The sequence below is a fragment of the Schistocerca nitens genome, chromosome 1 (assembly GCF_023898315.1).
Source record: "Schistocerca nitens isolate TAMUIC-IGC-003100 chromosome 1, iqSchNite1.1, whole genome shotgun sequence".
In the NCBI taxonomy this organism is placed as follows: domain Eukaryota; kingdom Metazoa; phylum Arthropoda; class Insecta; order Orthoptera; family Acrididae; genus Schistocerca; species Schistocerca nitens.
The window spans coordinates 1,015,960,783-1,015,983,557 of NC_064614.1; the positions used below are offsets into that span (position 1 = coordinate 1,015,960,783).

The following is a 22,775-nucleotide window of genomic DNA, read 5'->3' on the forward strand; positions in this document are numbered from 1 at the left end:
TTTGGCTGCGTTTAAACTTGGAGTGAAGCTCTCTTTGCTTTCGCAGTAGTTTCCTAACTTTGTTGTTGTACCACGGTGGGTTTTTCCCGTCCCTCACAGTTTTACTCGGCACGTACCTGTCTAAAACGCATTTTACGATTGCCTTGAACTTTTTCCATAAACACTCAACATTGTCAGTGTCGGAACAGAAATTTTCGTTTTGATCTGTTAGGTGGTCTGAAATCTGCCTTCTATTACTCTTGCTAAACAGATAAACCTTCCTCCCTTTTTTTATATTCCTATTAACTTCCATATTCAGGGATGCTACAACGGCCTTATGATCACTGATTCCCTGTTCTGCACTTACAGAGTCGAAAAGTTCGGGTCTGTTTGTTATCAGTAGGTCCAAGATGTTATCTCCACGAGTCGGTTCTCTGTTTAATTGCTCGAGGTAATTTTCGGATAGTGCACTCAGTATAATGTCACTCGATGCTCTGTCCCTACCACCCGTCCTAAACATCTGAGTGTCCCAGTCTATATCTGGTAAATTGAAATCTCCACCTAAGACTATAACATGCTGAGGAAATTTATGCGAAATGTATTCCAAATTTTCTCTCAGTTGTTCTGCCACTAATGCTGCTGAGTCGGGAGGTCGGTAAAAGGAGCCAATTATTAACCCAGCTCGGTTGTTGAGTGTAACCTCCACCCATAATAATTCACAGGAACTTTCCACTTCCACTTCACTACAGGATAAACTACTACTAACAGCGACAAACACTCCACCACCGGTTGCATGCAATCTATCCTTCCTAAACACCGTCTGTACCTCTGTAAAAATTTCGGCAGAATTTATCTCTGGCTTAAGCCAGCTCTCTGTACCTATAACGATTTCAGCTTCGGTGCTTTCTATCAGCGCTTGAAGTTCCGGTACTTTACCAACGCAGCTTCGACAGTTTACAATTACAATACCGATTGCTGCTTGGTCCCCGCATGTCCTGACTTTGCTCCGCACCCTTTGAGGCTGTTGCCCTTTCTGTACTTGCCCGAGGCCATCTAACCTAAAAAACCGCCCAGTCCACGCCACACAACCCCTGCTACCCGTGTAGCCGCTTGCTGCGTGTAGTGGACTCCTGACCTATCCAGCGGAACCCGAAACCCCACCACCCTATGGCGCAAGTCGAGGAATCTGCAGCCCACATGGTCGCAGAACCGTCTCAGCCTCTGATTCAGACCCTCCACTCGGCTCTGTACCAAAGGTCCGCAGTCAGTCCTGTCGACGATGCTGCAGATGGTGAGCTCTACTTTCATCCCGCTAGCGAGACTAGCAGTCTTCACCAAATCAGATAGCCGTCGGAAGCCAGAGAGGATTTCCTCCGATCCATAGCGACACACATCATTGGTGCCGACATGAGCGACCACCTGCAGATGGGTGCACCCTGTACCCTTCATGGCATCCGGAAGGACCCTTTCCACATCTGGAATGACTCCCCCCGGTATGCACACGGAGTGCACATTGGTTTTCTTCCCCTCTCTTGCTGCCATTTCTCTAAGGGGCCCCATTACGCGCCTGACGTTGGAGCTCCCAACTACCAGTAAGCCCACCCTCTGCGACCGCCCGGATCTTGCCGACTGAGGGGCAACCTCTGGAACAGGACAAGCAGCCATGTCAGGCCGAAGATCAGTATCAGCCTGAGACAGAACCTGAAACCGGTTCGTCAGACAAACTGGAGAGGCCTTCCGTTCAGCCCTCCGGAATGTCTTTCGCCCCCTGCCACACCTTGAGACTAGCTCCCACTCTACCACAGGTGAGGGATCAGCCTCAATGCGGGCAGTATCCCGGGCAACCACAGTCTTAGTCCGATCGGGGGATGCGTGGGACGAGCTGGCCGTCCCCGACAAACCCCCATCCAGACCCCCACAGTGATGCCCATTGGCAACAGCCTCAAGCTGTGTGACCGAAGCCAACACTGCCTGAAGCTGGGAGCGAAGGGATGCCAACTCAGCCTGCATCCGAACACAGCAGTTGCAGTCCCTATACATGCTAAAAACGTCTGAACTAATCTACAGAGAGCGCAAACAAATCGACAAAATTTAAACGGTTATTAAAATACAAGATTGCCTAGTAAATGCAGTAATGCTGCTACTAACGCACTGCTGACACACTGCTCGGCAGCGGAAGGAGACTACGCGATTTTACGCTATTCAGGTACTAAAACGTGATGCTACAACTCTCAAATACTATCATACGCCCGAAATTTATGTATCAAACAATGCAAGTACCAAAAACACGCAAAGAAATTAAGAATTAAACTATGTAAGAAATGAGTGAGCTAGGAGTATACGACTTGCTGCTGCAGCTGCTTATCCAACGGCGGCAGGGGGTTGTTGTACAAATTGTAAATAGCCTTTCGCTCCCTGTATTTGGCCCCTGCCACCTTCAGAATTTGAAAGAGAGTATTCCAGTCAACCTTGTCAAAAGCTTTCTCTAAGTCTACAAGTCCTGGAAACGTCGGTTTGCCTTTCCTTAACCTGTCGTCTAAGGTAAGTCGTAGGGTCAGTATTGCCTCACATGTTCCAACATTTCTGCACAATCCGAACTGATCTTCCCCGAGGTCGGCTTCTCCCAGTTTTTCAATTCGTCTGTTAAGAATTCGTGTAAGTATTTTGCAGCCGTGACTTATTAAACTGGTAGTTCGGTAATTTTCACACGTGTCAACACCTGCTTTTTTTGGGATTAGAATACTTTCATTAGATGGACACTTATTATCTGTGGACAGCGCTTAATTAATTTGTTCACAGCCGAGTCCAGACATTTCTCAACAATTGTGGAGAATTTTATGAGCGTGAGTCGCGACCCCAGCAAGACAGACTTCCCTCCAGCAACGAAGGATGAACGGGATAGCCTGAGAGCAGGCAAAGCGATCTCCCCAATTAATTGTAGCGTTCGCCTGCAGAGAACGTCGGCAGCGCAGAAGTATGTTTCACGTCACACGTCATGTGGAACAAATAGTGAGGAGCTTCATATCACACACTAACTCCATCCGAAGAGGCTTTGAAGGCCCGTCGGTACCGACTGACCGCCGTGTCATCCTCAGCCAATAGGCGTCACTGGACGTAGATATGGAGGGGCATGTGGTGAGCACATCGCTCTCCCTGCCGTCAGTTTTCGTGATAGGAGCTGCTGCTTTTCGATCAAGTAGGTCGTCAATTAAACTCAAAAGGGCTAAGTGCTATCCGCTTTTCAAAAGCGCTCGCCAGACCAGAACGGTCATCTATCCGAGTGCTAGGCAAGCCAGATAGCGCGACAGCGCTTAATTTCGGTGATCTGACGGGAACCTGTGCTACCACGGTGGCAAGTCCGTTGGTAATATAGTATCACTATTGAGTAGGATACAAATCAGACTGCACAGAGTAACCGGCAGAGTTCCTCGACGGTGTCTCCGGGATTGTGCCCCCGAGCCCCAGTTCCGAACACCACATCCGCTATCATTCCAGTTCATTGCACATCACTGACGGTAGAAAGATCTGGTGCTCTTCTATAAGGCATCAAAACCCATTGCAGTGTCTGCACCGGATAGAAGGCTGTATAGTTCACCAATTGGACCTAGGCTTAGAGCAGGACCGTCATAGAGTAGGAATATTGTACAACATTCTTTGAAAGTTGAATATATGTGTGCCGTTGAATAAATATCTATTTGGACACAGAACGGCAGCCATTACGGTAGTTGAGCTTATAGGTATGCGTGGTTGATGTTTAGTTGGAAGTAGCACCCGTTTTTATACTGATATGAATGGCATCTCGATGTTTATTGTCAGTATCGTATGTTCGTGACGAAGGGTAGCTATAACAGAGGATTTCCATTTGAAGAATCTTTCCTACTACTCAGTGTATTAGGATGTCGCTGCCAAATTGAGAAAGATCAATTAAAAGTCAGTTGGTTATATGACTCGATTTTGTATTGGTTACTGTGTATGGAGGTGGGTCCGAAGTTTTGGTCACTGAGGCTCGTACCCTCGTGTTATCAGTCCAAGTGTTTGATAGCCCGGAAAATCGACAGGTGGTCTAGCTGCGATGATTTATGGCTCTGGGTTTGTGCCTTGAAGTGGCTGTTCCTTAGCTCCAGGTTAAGGAATGGTATGTACGAGAACAGCAGGTGGAAGTATATGCTTCCCCACTATGAGATTCTGCCCTAGACTGCATCTCCGTGCTATTGAATAGCAGCCACGTAAGGAAACCAGATGTCAGACTACACAACACGATGCGTATCGTAAGTGGATATCGAAAATACACCCCTGCTATGGTTACCATTGCTGAGACACATTGTCCCATTTCCGCTACGCAGAAATGGCTTCTTGGTCTGTTGACTTAACAGCATTTAAAGTGACCCCGAACTGGCAGTGCATGAGAACATTCCTCATCTTTCACTGAGAAATTTGAGATTCAGGAAACCCCAACAAATCTTAGCGGAGCAATTACTAGACACAGACCTCAACATCATGGTACAGTGGCGTACAGATTGGGGCGCCGACAACGATTGACTGGCCCATCTCTGACCATACACAAATCACACCGACTGGATTCGAACTTCCCCGCATAGAGTGCAAAGTTTTTAACAGGTTTAGAATATCACATGGAGTCAGCCAGAACTTTCTTTACATATCGGGAAAATACTCAAGCCCTCGGTGTGAGTGTGGTGCTCTACGTCAGACAAATGGCTCTATTGTGAGCGACTGCAACATCGGAGCGTACCTAGAACCAAAAACAGATCTGTATGAACTGAAGGGTGCTGCAGTTTACTGGCTGGATAGCTTAGATATTAATATACAACGACATTGATATAACAGATCGCGGAAAAGGAAGACAAACACTGTCACTTAGTAGTGGAAAGGCATCATGAGCAGATGAGATACCTGTAAGATTCTGCAAAGATTAAGCAAAAGAACTTTCTCCCCTTCTAGCAGCAGATTATCGTACCCGTAGATCCCTGGAACAACGAAGGGTACCTAACTACTGGATAAAAAGCATACATTATTCCCGTTTTGAAGAAGAGACGCAGGACAGATGCACACAATCACAAACCTATATCGCTGGCGTCAATCTTCTGTAGAATTGTGGAATATGTTTTAAGCTAATGGATTATGACATTTTAGGAGAAGGAAAATAATAAAAGTGAACATGGATTCCGCAAACAGAAATCTTGTGAAACACAGCTCGCTAAGTTCCTCCGTGAGATCCATAGCGCTATAGACGTCGTCGCTCAGGTTGATACCATGTTGCTCGACATCAGGGAGGACTTTGACACGGTCACACACTACCATTTAGCGAAACAAAAACGAGCTTATGGAGTATCTAACCAGATTTTCGAGTGGATTCAAGAATTGCTTGTGGACAGAACTCGACACATCGCTCTTAATGGAACAAAATCGACAGATGTAAAAATAATTTCCGGATTACCGCAAATAAGTTTGAGAGGATCGTTATAGTTTACAATATATATAAATTACCTAATAGAAAGTGTCGGATGCTCTTTAAGACTGGTCACAGATAATGCGATTATCTATAAGAAAATGGTAACGCCAGAAGACAGTATCGAAGTACTGAATGACCTGCATAGGACTGATGGATGGAGCAGGCTCTGGCAGTTTACACTGAACATAAATAAATGTAACATATTGCGCATACAAAGCAAAAGAAAGCCACTGCTGTAGAACCACACTTTTAATGATAAACTACTGGGAGCACTATCTATCATAAAATATCGAGGACTAACTATCCACAGCGACCTTAAGTGAAATGACAACAAGAAAAAATAGTGGGAAAATCAGATGTCAGACTGAGATTCATAGGAAGAATCTCATCCTTATGTGGAGCTTGTGCGAGCGATTCGTGGGTATTGTTCATCAATATGGAATCCGTACCAGGTAGGCCTGGTACAATAGATAGAGAAGGTCCAATGAAGATCGCGCTTTTCATCACAGGATCGTTTTGTCAGGGCGAGAGCGTTACCAAGATGTTAAACAAACTCCATTGGCAGAAGCTACAAGAGACGCGTTGTGCATCACAGTGAGATTTACTATTGAAAATTTGAGAAAGCACTTCCCTGGATGAGTCGGACAACACGTTACATCCTCCCACGCACATCTCACGTAATGATCACGGCGAGATATGCGAGAAATTAGAGCCAATAGAGAGCATTGCCGACAATCATGCTTCCTACGCTCCATTCGCGAGTGAAACTAGGGAGAGGATATCAGTTAGTGGCATCTTAAGTACCCTCAGTCACCCACCACGAGGTGGCTTGCGAAGATTGATGTAGATGTAGATTATGCTTGCTGCCCATGGTCCTTAATACAGTCAACTTTATTTGTATAAATTTAGTACTCTTTTCATTCTTTTGATTACTTATCTTATTTTTCATTGTAAAGTTCTTTTTATAGCTAACTTTAATGTTCATAAACTGTTTATATTAGTGCACAATTTACTGTCCCTCTTATTGGATCCTGTCGTAGCCTATTTTTACTGGTCATTTTACAGTCTACTGCATCACACACTTTGCTGTTAATTTAACTGGATATTTCATATTTGTCTTACAAGTAATGTACATAAAACTCGATGTACTTGTTTTCTTAGCCCCTCAGCTGACATAATTTAAATGTCCAGTATACCATATACAACAAAGTGTTTGTGCCAAACTATAAAGAAATAAAATAAAATCTTGTATCAAGCAGCAGACAATTTGTGATTGAGTGACAGGGTGCGATGCAAAGGGGGCTGGACAGACAGAGAGGTCACCTCTTTTTCTGCAGCGGCTGGACGCCGGCGGCGAGCAGAGCCTTGTACTGTTCGGAGCGGACGAAGCGCGGGTAGCAGTCCTTCTTGAGCAGCAGCGTGTACACGTGCTCGGCCGCGGAGTCGAAAGTGAAGCGCGTGGGCGTTCGCAGCTCCTGGTGCACCTTCTCCATCGTCTTGCCGTCGATGTTGATCTCGCATGGCGCCCCCGGGGCCAGGAACTCGCTGAAATGTACAGCAAGTTTGCTTCGGCACACATCGATGAAGCGTTTTCGCTGTACGTTTGTGTGTGTGTGTGTGTACATGTGACTTGAAAAACCTGAGTTGTAAACACGTACACCATTTGGACAAAGCTGACTAATTTATTGTGTGCAAAGTATTTTATTCATAAACAAAAAGAAAGAAATGTTAGAGTATTTGTCAGCCTGAATTCTCTCTCAAGTAATACAATACTGGTGGGGAGTATATTATATTGCAACAGAAATTTCCATCTGCTCTGTCAAAAAAGCAATCTCATGTCTGCGAGTCGTCCGTAAGGCAGTAGTACAGCTTATCTAAGACAGGAAAAATTATGAGTAAAATATGCTTTTCACATCACAGTCCTGCAATTTTTAGTTGGGTTTCCAATGTCATATGTTCGTATAACATTGCTTCGATTTCTGCTAGTGATTTTATCCGTGATGCAGCAAATACAATAGAAAACTCTACTGAAAACTGTAAATTAGGGTCTTTAGTCGCATACATATTACTCAGGTAAACGTAATGGGTAACACACCACAGACGTTCTAAACTGCATGGTCGAGAAAAGATATACAATCAGTGGAACGGTACTGACTTAAAAAGGACGCATAAACCTGAGTCGTGTAATCCGTGACACTTTTGTTGCAGCTAACTTATTTACCAAGAAAAGAAAGTTTGTAACAGCGATAGATTCTGTAAGATGAAGATAATGACACTCGTAACATCCCCCCTTACCTCCTTGCATATTAATTTTCGGCACTGGAAATTAACATAGAGACCGCTATTTGTTGTCAAATAGACTGCAGAAAAAAATTAAATTTACTAATTTGAAACAGCGTCATTTTCCGCTATTGCGAAGCAGAGGTGTGAAATATGGCTCAAAAGTGCCTAAAAAGTCTTCTGTAATAATACAAAAGCATGGCACCGTGCGGCGTCACCATCGGGTGGGGCGACTCTTCAAACAAGGTGTCCACATACGCGAAAAGAAGGTTAGAGCTTAGAAGTTCACATGAGGTGTAAGATGGGTTAAAGATGTCATACTCGCACCAAATTTCAATATTGTTCTGCACAACGCCAACTGGGCAAGTTATATGATAGGAAGGTCGTCACACTACCCGTTAGCCATATCTCACCCCTACTCTTGAAGCCTCTGCGATGGAGGTCACAATAGCAACGCCCAGCGTTGAAATCAAGCGTTTTTCTTATGGGTGGTCGAGGAAGACATTTTAGACACACCGCCGCTTGAAATCGACTCGAAGAGGCCTCAGAGGGTGGCATAAAGGGCGTCTATGGAACCACCCCTTCACTTGGAGCGTTATCTTACACATATTTCACAGTGGAAAACGACATTTCACAGTGCAGTGTTCAACAGAACGAAAGTTTTGACAATCTTTGACACTACTGAGAGTGTCTGGACAATTCAGTCCTTCTCTAAGTACATTATGGGGTTGCAACCAAGTCGAATGTGATGGAGAGTAGTATGGCCGCAATTTTGCTCTAGTATAGAAGATGGAAACAGTAAATACCGTTCAAAATAATGCGACGAAGTTTGAACATGATCCGAAGCAGCAAGGGGTGTTTACCACTTTTTCAGCCCCCCTGTGGCATGGTTCTTGGGGGGGGGGGGGGTGGATGCGACATCGTGAATCAAATGGCAAAGTGTCAGTCAAAGACCCGCCCCTCTCTATTTCAGCAACACCCTCATTACTAATGGCACACCTTTGCTGAAGACTTTGAAAATATAACTTTACATAGGTAACACCATTGGCCGACTGCAGACAGACAGCCCCTTCAACATCCTCCAGATTCGGCACGCCTGGAAGCAGTCATTAGAGCAGCATTTGAGCGTCACTCAGCAGAGACGAAATGGTCAGTTTTCCTGTTCCACTGAATGTGCTACTATTTTTAGTACGTACTTTTGCTGAAATTAAAATAATTTCTGCTCATTATTTCACTGCATAATCTAAACGAAAATTTAATGCGCTTCTTATGCTTCCTGTTCACCATGAAAAAGTTTTAGACGCAAATTGTGAATAATATAAGTTCGGCTTAATGCCTTTTAGTTTGCTTTTCCAATCAACGTTACAAAAATATTTTACCTCGCATCATTAAAAGTTACTGGTAATATAGGTCCTGTCAAGTTGCTCTTGATTCTCATCGTATTAACATCAGGTTATCAAGTACATTGACTATACACCCTACGAACCCTTATTCTTATTGTAATTGTGGAAGAAAGCAGTACACAGCACGCTACAGTTATTTCCTCCACTTTCCGTGTCAAAATGTTGGGCTGAAATGTGTTACAAATGTTGTAGGAATGTTTCTCGGCTGAGATGTTGGATGACATTGTGAAATTTTCACAATATTTCATCGGCAGAACTGGCGGACATCTTCAGATGAGACGAACACACTGCTGAGCTATGACTAAAGCCTCCTATTTGTGCTAATCTAAGTAAGAAACGCGCAGGCGTGAAGCCGAGAAATTCGATGACCAACAACGAAGATTTTCTAATCGGTAGCAGCAGGGACAGCTACGCGCCCTGTTGGACGATGAACCAAGGACTTCGCCGCACGCGCATGCCCTGCCGTTCATACTGTTGTGTTGCCGTTAGCCGCGCCAGCGCCTTTTTCCTGGAGCCGAATGCCGAAATACCCGTCTGCGCTGGAGTGCGACCATCCTCGCCGTCGTCATCTGAATATTAAAGTTGCCAAGGAAGTGTAATCCTTTGGAAGACTAATAGTTTCCCTTGTGATAGCTGTGACTCAAATATCTGCAGCGGTGGATTCATGAAGTGTTAACTTGGAACCCATATCTCTGTTCACAAGATTTGTCGAGCTCCGAATTTTCACCACTTCTTTAATTATGCTGTCGCAGTACGAAGAAGTCGACGAGAGAATTTTACTACTTTAGTATTCCAGAGCTCGGCCGCCATAGATCTCTCTCGTTGGTCCAGTCATGTGTGTCGATCACGTTCGCAGCCTTTTTCCTACACGGCGCAACAAGTTTGTCCGATGTATTACTTCCCGAAACTACAAGGAATCTTATAAATACCGTGTCTTCTCAACCAACATTGTCCTTCATCGATCCTAGAAGACAAACAAATTTCATTGGCGAACGGAAGTAGCATTTAACTTTACGTATCTTCAGCAATCTACCTCTTCTGGAAGAAATGCCGCCGACCTATGGCAATACAATCATTCCTCTTTGTTCTTTACTTTCATTTAGCATCTAAAATTTTTTTACATGCTCCAATGTAAGGAACGACGAATCTCCAGTTCGGAATATTCACTTTGTTGGGTACAGTACGGAGGTGGCGAAGCTCATTGAATAAGTTGGTACTCTGTGGACCAACGGCAGAAGCACGCTACGGTTGCGAAGGATAGTGATGGTTTGTAACTATAAATTTGTGTGCCTTACGAAATACAGCGGGACTCAAGACGGCACCCTGTTTTCTTTGCAGCAACGCGTCCAGGAACGGTAGTTCGCCGTTTCTCTCAATGTTCGTTGTCAATTTCATGTTAGAATGAAGAAAATTTAGGCGTTGTAGAAATACATCCAGCGATGCAGTGCAATGTGGCCGGAATCCTAAGGTGTCGCCGGCCGCGGTGGTCTAGCGGTTCTAGGCGCGCAGTCCGGAACCACGCGACTGCTACGGTCGCAGGTTCGAATCCTGCCACGGGCATGGATGTGTGTGATGTCCTTAGGTTAGTTAGGTTTAAGTAGTTCTAAGTTCTAGGGGACTGATGACCGCAGATGTTAAGTCCCATAGTGCTCAGAACCATTTGAACCGTTTTGAACCTAAGGTGTCATCCACCTGTCGCCAGAAGCATGTGCTGACTGGAGTGCTGTCTCTTCGAAATCTTCCATAAAAAGATTAGTGATAATGGGTCACAAGGGACTACGATTTGCAACCCACAGTAATAACAACCAGCTTCGGCTGAGGTCCTTAGTTCCACGTCTGACAGATGGCGTATCTGTACTTCCCGCTACTGTCCAGATGATTTCCGCCACTGGCCACCGAATTTGGCTCCTTCACACCTGTACGATTCCCACTTAGAATCAGACAAGCATAAAAGAAGGCTTTTAATCATATATTAGCAGTGGTTCCATCACATCTGAAGATGTCTGTTAGCTGCACCGATGCATTGTTACTTGGGCAATTCACACACTCAAGCAACCCACTTGTTAAAAATATTTCTACTTGCGATATCACTGCTTAGAAATAATTGGCCTAGATAAATTACAGTTACATGACGTCACATCAGAAGATAATAATAATACATTTTAATCCGAAATTAATTTACCAAACGGACATTTAATATAGTGGGCTGATGGCAATTTGACAGTAAAACTTACTCAAATATCTCCTTTACTTTGCGATGAATCTGTGATTGCGCGCTCCTCCTTAGGTCGTTGACGGCCATCCAGAACCGGATATTCTCGTGGCTGTATTCCTTGCGCAAATAGTTGGTAAACTCCTGTAAACCTGAGAAACAGTGCAGTGTCAATGTAGTTTGGCAGATTACATAGCAAGGTAATGCTGATAACAAAGGGAATAGCAGCTTTCAAACAAACATAAATTTTATATTCTTTAACATGCACTTATATATATATATACATTAGGATACGAGTTCTGAGGATTCCACAAAATTATGACCACCTGCTCAGCAAAACGTTGGTTCACCTTTGAAACACAATACAGCAGCGATTCTGCATTTCATGGATTATAAAAGTCGTTTGTTGCTTTCTTGAGGTATGTGGCACCAGATCTACGCACAGGTCACGCAATTCCTGTAAACCACAGACCGATGCTTTGCGGGCAAGGAGCTGGCGCACGATATCGTCCTAGGCGTGTTCCATCGACTTCAGATCAGGCGAACTCGATGGCTACGACTTCAACATTTCACTTATCGTGCTCCTGAAACCACTGTAGCACGATCCGGGCCGTGTGGCAAAGACAGTTATCTCGCTGGAAGATGCCACTGCGATTGAAAGAGAAGTCGAGCATGTAGGGATACACGCAGTCCACAATAACGTTCACGTTGTCCAGAACTGCCACAGCGCCAGCGATTGACTACCACAGATACCATGGACTCCCAGTTGAATTTACCCCATTGCATAATATTGCCCTCACCGTCCGGCGTCCGCGGCGTAGCGCATGAATCGAACACCGTTCTCTTGGATGACTGCGTATCCGGACAGGACCGTCGATGTGGTGCGACAAGAAACAGGAATCATCATACTAAATGACACGGTTCCATTGATCCGCGATATAATCTCAATTATTCTCTGCCCACTGCAATAGTAATTGTTAATTGATGACGTTGTTAGGTCAACATCGAAACACGTAGGAGTCGACCGCGAAGAACTGGGTTCAGTGTTCGCTGAGCTACAGGATCGGCGAGTTTCGCCGTTTGCGAGGTGCTCCTTCCCAGGCGCCGGGTGATAGCAATCTGCTCTTTCACAAAGACGCTTGGTAAGTTGATTTCCCCATTTGTTGCTCGTATCGTTGCTGGAATGATACTCCAACGACTTAGTGTCTGGTTTTATTTCTTAGAAGCATCACAGAACTTTGCCACTCAGCCTTCTTGCATAGGATGTATGCCTGTTGGCTGTAATCTGCTATAGCCTAATTTGTCATCGAGAAGTACAGGCAGAACACAGGACTCCGTTGTATGGAGCATCATCATGACTTTTGTGCCTATGATACGCAACCAGTAGTAATTTTACACTAGTGGGATATGATATCAGCATAAACCACCAGTTTAAATCATAGTTCCAGGTCTTCATCCACAATGAGTATAATTAATTCAAGCATAACGGTTTTACAGTATAAGTCGGTTTATTTACCTGATGTTCAACGGACCGAACTGTGTTGTACAACCACGATGCGTAATACAGTGAATTCATGTGTTCTGATTGTATATGTCAATGAGTCGTCTTCCATTGTTATGTTGGTAAAATTTGTCTACCTGATTATTCTTTAAAATCGAAACCAGTCGAAAACAATAAAAATTAACAAAATAATAGCTTTTAGCTGTTTCACGATGTCATTTGCTTATCAACTGGATCAACCATAGGCAAAGATCATTGATTGTCTGTAAACTTAGATGTATCTATTTAATAAGGAGTGATTTATATGTGTGTTCTTTCGGTCGTGTGCGAAAAAACAGACACCACACACATAAATATATATGCACCTTGCCGGAAAATGATACCTTCTGTGCCGGCAAATAATTCCCTCAGTGCGGGTGCACTTTTTGTTCGCTCTCTTGCGGGAATCAGTTGGGGCTGCGAGCAATGACAATGGACATTGGGATACTGCATATGTAGTGTACGACACATGGGAATTTATTTTTGACGGGAAACTTGCTCAGATAGCCGAAGTGTTTATGGTAAGCGCTCGCGATAAGCGGCATATCTGGTTTTGAGTTGCCGTCCACCATAAATTTTTACTTGTCGCCATTGGATTAATTTCAGTGCTCGATAGTATCTAACGTCGGAATTTCTGTTTCATAAAGTCAGTGATCTCCAACGGAAACGTAAGCTAAAAAGAATAAAAACGAGACGAATCGTTATTTTGTCGTTCTCATTATCTACGAATCTCTCTTGTTACCATAATTTCTCGAGAAAGCTAATGAAGAAATCTATTCCTTCATAGTCGAAGAAATTGTCAAGGAAACTTCTACCAACACCACCGTTAGTGAAGGAGTTGCCTCAGAGAATTCTTAGACGCAAAATGAAAAGGATGAAATCTGAAAGTACAAAATCTGGCGATAAAGAAGATGTGAACATCTGATTTCGTCGTGTTAGTGCCATGAGAATATTGCGTTATTATGTTGCAACAAAACAATATCTTCATGTTTTCTTCAGTTTTTGCCACAATGGAAACAAACTGATTGTTATATTTAGATTCATGCGAAGTAGTTTCAGTATCTACAGTCGAAAACATAGTCTTCTACGACTCCTAAGACAGTGGAATGTTGCTTCTGCCTTCCTAAAGTCTGAAGTTTTTATGTTAACGTCAAGACATCGCTTTATCTCCACAGGAAAAGCTGTGGATAGCAATGAAATATGTTGCTTACGAGATAATTGGCGATCGACGAGCAGAGACGAATAACAGGTCGACCACTTACGTCCATTATATCTTTGGGTGGGCAAAGAATGGATTTTATAGCTCTATATGCAAGGAAAATCTTTCTAGTTGGTTGAAAGGCCAAAATACGACCTATTTGCTAACTCTCGGGATGATCGTCGAGGGCAGTTATGGATTATGTTATGGAGATGGTCCTGTTAGCCGATGGTATAGTTGGATCTATAGAATCACTCACGTCAAAGTGAGTGTCTTTGAAACGGTAGCATCATTTTTCTTGCTCTACATTGTACATTCAGAAATGTTTAGGTTCTTCCATTACCTGTGTTCCTTCGTTTATCTAAAACAAGAATATGTCGGATGTTTTATTTTCCACTCGATATTGACTCTTTCTTAACTAATGAAAAGGGAGGCGTATTTGCAAGTATAATACACTCCTGGAAATTGAAATAAGAACACCGTGAATTCATTGTCCCAGGAAGGGGAAACTTTATTGACACATTCCTGGGGTCAGATACATCACATGATCACACTGACAGAACCACAGGCACATAGACACAGGCAACAGAGCATGCACAATGTCGGCACTAGTACAGTGTATATCCACCTTTCGCAGCAATGCAGGCTGCTATTCTCCCATGGAGACGATCGTAGAGATGCTGGATGTAGTCCTGTGGAACGGCTTGCCATGCCATTTCCACCTGGCGCCTCAGTTGGACCAGCGTTCGTGCTGGACGTGCAGACCGCATGAGACGACGCTTCATCCAGTCCCAAACTTGCTCAATGGGGGACAGATCCGGAGATCTTGCTGGCCAGGGTAGTTGACTTACACCTTCTAGAGCACGTTGGGTGGCACGGGATACATGCGGACGTGCATTGTCCTGTTGGAACAGCAAGTTCCCTTACCGGTCTAGGAATGGTAGAACGATGGGTTCGATGACGGTTTGGATGTACCGTGCACTATTCAGTGTCCCCTCGACGATCACCAGTGGTGTACGGCCAGTGTAGGAGATCGCTCCCCACACCATGATGTCGGGATTTGGCCCTGTGTGCCTCGGTCGTATGCAGTCCTGATTGTAGCGCTCACCTGCACGGCGCCAAACACGCATACGACCATCATTGGCACCAAGGCAGAAGCGACTCTCATCGCTGAAGACGACACGTCTCCATTCGTCCCTCCATTCACGCCTGTCGCGACACCACTGGAGGCGGGCTGCACGATGTTGGGGCGTGAGCGGAAGACGGCCTAACGGTGTGCGGGACCGTAGCCCAGCTTCATGGAGACAGTTGCGAATGGTCCTCGCCGATACCCCAGGAGCAACAGTGTCCCTAATTTGCTGGGAAGTGGCGGTGCGGTCCCCTACGGCACTGCGTAGGATCCTACGGTCTTGGCGTGCATCCGTGCGTCGCTGCGGTCCGGTCCCAGGTCGACGGGTACGTGCACCTTCCGCCGACCACTGGCGACAACATCGATGTACTGTGGAGACCTCACGCCCCACGTGTTGAGCAATTCGGCGGTACGTCCACCCGGCCTCCCGCATGCCCACTATACGCCCTCGCTCAAAGTCCGTCAACTGCACATACGGTTCACGTCCACGCTGTCGCGGCATGCTACCAGTGTTAAAGACTGCGATGGAGCTCCGTATGCCACGGCAAACTGGCTGACACTGACGGCGGCGGTGCACAAATGCTGCACAGCTAGCGCCATTCGACGGCCAACACCGCGGTTCCTGGTGTGTCCGCTGTGCCGTGCGTGTGATCATTGCTTGCACAGCCCTCTCGCAGTGTCCGGAGCAAGTATGGTGGGTCTGACACACCGGTGTCAATGTGTTCTTTTTTCCATTTCCAGGAGTGTACTTCAGATAACGGCTACAAATAACAAACAATAAAGTAAGCAATGCATTGTCTACGAACTTTTTCCGTAACGAACTGAAAAGCTACAAGTATGCGAACTGAACTTAGGGGGCTTTCCCCAAAAGGGCGAGTCCCCATGTTTCAGTAGCGTAAAGAGGGTCCTATGTGATATAAGTTAGCTAGGTATCCTGCAGGTCTTGACACTTGCACATGAAGCGCAGTGTAGGTACCTTGAGACAAAAGTTCATGCTTTATCATAATGAAAGAACACAGATGGTGGGCTTTTACTGGTAAGATTCACCTAAATTGCATACAGCATAGTCTACAATTGATAAGGGTATTGAAACACTGAGATGTCTCACATAATGGGTGAGTGAGTGAGTGAATACTCACCTGTTGGGTCGGAGACGAGTTCTTCCATAGATAACGCCCAGCGCTTCACTCTCTTCTCTGTTGGAACTTCGACTCTGGGTAGCAGAAATGAGACAAAAAAGATTAGGAAGTTGTATGACACATCAAATGCAGGCTTTAAGTAGTTAACGCCCTATTTCTAAACAACAAGCTTCGAACTCGCTTTAGTCGATGTACATAAATTGAGTATTTAACTAGATTGCTTCAAGACTAGCTGATTGAAATAAGAACAGAAGCAAATTTAAAACAGATTCCCCGATAGTTTATCGCGAAGGCTCGTAAAAGTTTTGAAACGAACGATTTGATGACTTCTTGTTCCTCTCAAAGATAGCCAACACTTGGAAAGACAGGGAAAGTTTTTATTTTATTTTTTAAAAAAAGAGTTGTGTGATTGGTGCACAGTAAAATGATGTACTACAGTATTATGGAGGCAGTTTAAACATAGTTATATTACGATTTGCACAAAGTATAAATGTTTTAAGATTCAAATACCTCTTGGATGCAGGCAGACTTACACCAATCTTATGTTAATGTGTTATCATGTCATGTATTACTTACAGGTGACTGCTACGTCTAAGAGAGAGTGCTCCAGTCGCCACGGAAAATGAAGTTAATAGTGTCCGGGCACCTATTATTGGACATTAACGTGGGTTGTGTCCACCCTTCGCCTTAACTTGAACTCTGCAAGGGGCCCTTTCAATGAGATGTCTGAATGTCTGTGGAAGAATGGTAGTACAGCTGAAACCAGAGGGAATCTGGAGCGATGTCAACGTTTTAGGTCACACCCAGAGATATTACGTTGGGTATAGATCAGAACACTGGACAGACAAGTCCATTTCTGGACTGTAATTGTCCACAAAGCATTACCGCATAGATGCTACTTCATGACTGAGTGCATTGTCACGCTGATACAATTATCATCTCTGATGTACGCAGTGCTGCAAAATGTTTTCGTATCTTAGCATATTTAGCGATTTCTTAATCCTAATAGGGGGACACACCTCAAACATGAAAAACACCCCATACCGTAACACCAGCTGCTCCGTACTTCACTGCTGGCACACTGCACATGATGACAGGTTACACTCTCCAGGAATTCGTCAAAACCAAGCCCTTCCATCGGATTGTCGCAAGGTATAGTGTGAATCAACACTCCAAATCAATCGTTTCATGCGATTTTTTGCAGCCACCCTTCGCAATGCTCGACAGTTCTTGGCCATCAGTACATGAGGTCCGCCTAGTGTTGGTTTAAAAGCGGTTAATCCTCTGCGTTTTCACATCACAACCTCATCACCAACTCTACGTTCAAAATCACTGAGCTCTCCAGACCGACCCATTTTGCTACTGCTGTTCTGTGAATTCCGCATTACGAAAGGGGAGGCCGAATAGTTTTGATTAGATAGTGTAGTTCGGTGTGTCTAGTGGATCTGATGTTATCACACTTGTGCTCGCCTTTGACATGACAGCCAATCACGGGACTGGGAGTAAACGCGATGATATGCTTGGGTTTAAGATGTACTGCGCGCTCCATTTTAAAGGCTTTTTAGGTTGTGAGATTTTCACGTGCCGCCGTACCGTTGACGTAAGTGACTACCCCAATCAAGGAATAACCACTTTTCGATAGTCAATTGCTATGGGAAAACATATCGATGACACCGATTGGTCATCGACTATCGTGGAATATAATAGCAGACATGCAGGCAACTTACCTATATATATATTCAGTGCGGATGCACAAACAGTGCCCGAACTCTTACGGGAATCGGCGGTAAAGCCGCGAGTAATGAATTTGATGGGCAGGGGCACTATGAATATAGTGCGGGACAATAAGTTGCGAATATGAGTCTCACGGGAGGCGTGCCAGAGATAAATGCCTGCAGTCGCACTATCCTGTGTGTCCTCGGTCGCTCACACGGATAGAGCGTCTGCCATGTAAGCAGGAGATCCCGGGTTCGAGTCCCGGTCGGGGCACGCATTTTCAACTTTCCCCGTTGACTTATAACAACGCCTGTTTGCAGCTAAGGGTATTCATTTCATTGTAAGCCATGTTACCTACCTACTCAATGATTAACAAGAGCAATCTGTGAGTGGGCCTAGTTCCCATTACAGTATCTAGAGAAATCGCGGGCCCCCATATGAACCTCTCCTAACCGTGAATCAGAGGGAACAGAGATCGGAATGGGTGCAAGAACACTATCGTTGCACGCTCGGCGCCTGGAAAGAGGGCGCCTGGGCTTCTGCGTCACGATACACTTTGGCACTCTCCAGTGGCGGGGTATGAGCTTGTCTAAAACTACGTAAAACGATGGCTCATAGTAGTGCCCTGTTGAGGCAGGCGGTGGAGATATTCTCGTGTAAGGGAAAGAAATAAAGTTGTATGAAATTGTTGGCTGCTACACCCCGAGAGTAGTTCAGCAGCCTTGTCGGTACGAGTTTCCTTTCTTCGCACCCTTGCAGTGTGTGTGATTCGTTTATCATCTGCTGAGTGTAGTTGATTCCAATATATGTGCATACAGTGTCGTGTCGCGGTTGTCGAACGGTGATGAGAGAAGAGAGAGAGTGAGACCCGCTACCAGTACATAGCTCACTCCCTTCCAATATCAACATAGGAATCACTTAGCGGTGGACAGGGTCACACGCCATCACTAACTGAAGCACAAATGGTTGAATTTTCGTCAGGAAAACTCGAGAACTGGCTGTACCTAGGCCACCTGCCCTCATTCTGTGAAATTAAATTCACGATTAAACTGGAGACACCTTTCACCCTGAGGACAGTGATAACGAGTAGTGACCTTGGTTCTGCGAGAAGCCATAAAATAGGGAAACTGTCATTGATAACTGATCAGCCACCGCCCGCAGTTCGGAATTGATCGGTGAAGGGTCCATGGCAAACTTATTTTGCTTAATGGCGTCTCAGGTGTCCTGAATAGAGTTAAGGACTGGTTACCTAAGGAACCATGTAAGTAACGTCATGTCCGAGTAGTGCTGATAAAGCCATTCCGACAATTTGGGAGCTATGGATCCGTGCATTGTCCTGCTGATGGCGCAAGCCACCTGTGGCGAGTTGTACGTGAACTTGTATCGTTCACCAGTGAGGTACGACGCTAAAAGTGTCAAGTGCACCATTTTGTCCCACACGAATTCGCCTACGCAGCCGAAACTGTTAACGCACACCTGGGTGGTGGCTCTTGGGTCGGAGGCAGCTGACTCGTAAGCTGATGGTGAAAGAAATTTACAATACCAATATTTTGTTGGCAAGCGGAGGAGGGGCAGTGGCGCAAAGTTCCCTATCGTCGAACCTAGCGCCAATGTTCTGGATTAAATTCCTTATCTCTCCGCAGTGTTTCATGCGGGGCATGGTGAGTCTGTTGATGGTCGTTACTTTATTGTTGTTCGAGGGAAGAAGGCTACGGGACGGCGTCAGGTTTCACGCTCTTCATCTACATATACAGGATTACTCTGTAATTCACAGTTAAGTTTTGGCGACGGGTTCATCGAACCACCTCAAGCTATTTTTCTACCGTTTCGCTCGGTTATATAAGCTGCTACTCTACACCGAAGATATCGACGTCTAAGTTACTATTGTTGGCAGCTGTTCTTAATTCGATTTCCAGAATATTTACTTCGTCTTCTTTTGTGACGGGATTTCGGAAAACTGTGTTAAACAACTCTTCTTTAGTGGCACTGTCATCAGTAACATTACCATCGACACCGCGCAGGGAAGTTATTGATTGCATCTTGCCGCTTGCGTATTTTCCATACGATCAGAACGTCTCTGGGTTTTCTGCCAAATTTCGAGACAGAGTTTCGTTGTAGAAACCATCAAAAGCAAGTCGCATTGAAGATGGCGCTTAATTTAGAGCTTCTATAAAACGTCAATGATCTTGGGGATTTTGCGTTACTTTAAATTTAGGATACTTTTTGCGTCGCTTCTGCAACTGTGTTCTGACCTGTTTTGTGCACCATGAGGGATCAGTACCATTGCTTCGTAATTTATTTCGTACATATCTCTCAGTTGCCTTCGATACTATTTCCTTGAATTTGTAAACCATATCTGGTCTACACTAACACAGTCAGATTTTCTCATCATCTAAAAACATAAAAATCGACCATACTTTATGCACTCCCATTACAGTGACCTACACTCGGGACACAGCTCTCAAACACGGCGTGGGAAGGTACCATATTGAATTTAGAAGACAAGAGGGGCAAAGTTATGTTAAATGACAAAAGTAGACGAATTCTGGGCGTCATAGTAAGGGAGGCAGCGTTTTCAATGGGCGTGTACGTCCGGTATCTGTTGATGCAACACTGAGCAATGTAAGGTATCTACAGAACACATCTCAGCCTTTCTGTAGCCGCTACTACAACGGCAAGGCGATGTGCTACTGCAACAGGGCAATACTTGTACATCCAGTTCTGGCATTATCACGATGCCTCTCCAAGATGTTAACTGGCTTCCATGTCCAGCAACCATGTTCACCGTTGAGCATATGTCGGACATAACGGCTTGATGTCTGGACTTGTCAGCTTACCCATAACATCCACTGGTCTACTGCGAAAACAGATGGAAGAAACGTGGAACTCTCTAGATGACTTCCTGTCCCATTAAAATTTTGATTCGAAACTAGGACCTTTGGGATTGGCGGGCAAGTCTTCTACCGAACTTGAAGTCTGTGAGGACTGGAAAGTAGCAGATAGGGCACTGACGGTAGTAAAGCTGTGAGGGTGGATTGTGAATCGCTTTTGGATAGCTGACGAGGGACCCCCTTCAGTGCGACGTCGCAACTTCAATCTATTGTAAGGTTCATCTGACAGTGTTGTGTCAACAATTATGACAGGAAAAATATTAGCTGTTAATGACTCACCATGTGCATCACCAGGCCGACAGATAATGAGGGTCTGGGAGGTGCAGAGCTCAACCTTCCGTGCATTAATCACAAAATGGACATCGTCAACATTCAAGAAATGTTCAAAACAAACAATTAACTTACACCAAGAACACCAAATGAAAAATGGCGCGCCACAGTGAACACAAAGGTTCGCACCATCAAGATCGAGCTCCTCAACAGTTACAAACCGCACAGGACGATCAAATAGGTATCCACTGTTAAAGAATGCGTATAGAATCTTATTTGTGAACGGAGTGATGAGAACTGATGGAATGTAACGGCATGCAAGCGAATGTGAAACAGACTGTCGTGGAGCTTATCGTGAAACTGCCTGTCCTTTAAGGCGTAGCTGTAGATAGTGCGATAATATTTTTTATAGGCACTGAGAAAACAAACTTCCAGAGGCAGAATTGGTCTAGTGATTTTATATGCAGACCATGAGTCAAGCAAAAGTAAATTATTTTGACCAGCTACTGGCCAGAAGCAGTGCTCATATCATAGTTATAGTTCTCATATGCCCATTTCCCACTCTTGCTTGCCGTGACGTAAATATTCTCTACTGCCCCAGCAAGATCACGCACACGAGAAAGAATCGTATGGGCAGAACACCTCCAACTTCTCACAGCACAAAAAATAAATTTCCAGTCAGTTTACCACCCAGCTTAACAGTCGATACAATTGTATACGAATGCATTAAGGCATTGATGTTAGTAGATCTTGATGCAACTCTCCTGGTGCCTCTGATTTGCAGGGTTCCTGTCGTATGCACTTCCTCTTCAAATCTCGAATGATCGGTGTTGAAAACAAATTCTTTACTGAACGATGGGTTAAGTTGGGGCCGATTACGCAGTTTGCTTTCCATCGTCAAGTTGACGCTCTGTTTGAAATTTTGGTATCTTTCCTCTTCCAATTCTGTATCAATGTTTGTAGTTATGTAATTAACCACTGCTTCTCTGCTGTAATCTATGTCGCACGCAGTTTGGTGTGCATAATGTAATAGGACACTATCAAACACATTCTGTAAACTGTGTTGAGCATCCTTGAAATGCACAAACAGCAATTTCTCTAACAAGTGCGTCTTGTCCTCTCTTCAATATCCGCAGGTTTTCTTAAGCATTACACGGTCATATTGATGCGACATACTCGAAATCTGTACATAATTCTTTTTCTTGTACTATGCTTCAGATGATCTTCCATGTACGTAATTATGTTTAGTACCCGCTCCTTAGACAATGATTGTCCTTTACTATGTTTCACTGGATACCGTATTTCTGGCTCTCTGTCCGACAAGGATGACAAATTGCATGGCTCGTCCACTGTTTCAGTAACGCTTTCACTTCTTAAGCACGTATCGTCATCATTGTACTACTCATGTATAAGACGTCATGACACTTATTGCAGAAACACCAATATTTTATCTGCCACTTCCTTCTCACTCTGCGAAATTTCTTAGGTTCCTTTCTGGTGAAATGTCGACTTCGGCAACTGTTTGCTTTGTTTATCGTTGACATTACT

General features: G+C 44.6%; 1 protein-coding gene across 1 annotated transcript in view; it reads right to left on the reverse strand.

Moving 5' to 3' along the window:
• The window catches only part of LOC126221264 (regulator of G-protein signaling 11), a 289,957-nt gene that overhangs the window by 126,434 nt on the left and 140,748 nt on the right, over window positions 1-22,775 (reverse strand). Inside the window, exons 8-10 of the mRNA XM_049942176.1 lie at window positions 16,351-16,424; window positions 11,367-11,496; window positions 6,773-6,994 (exon numbers count right to left, since the gene is read on the reverse strand). Coding sequence (XP_049798133.1) covers window positions 6,773-6,994; window positions 11,367-11,496; window positions 16,351-16,424 — 426 coding nt within the window. The remainder of the gene's footprint in view (window positions 1-6,772; window positions 6,995-11,366; window positions 11,497-16,350; window positions 16,425-22,775) is intronic.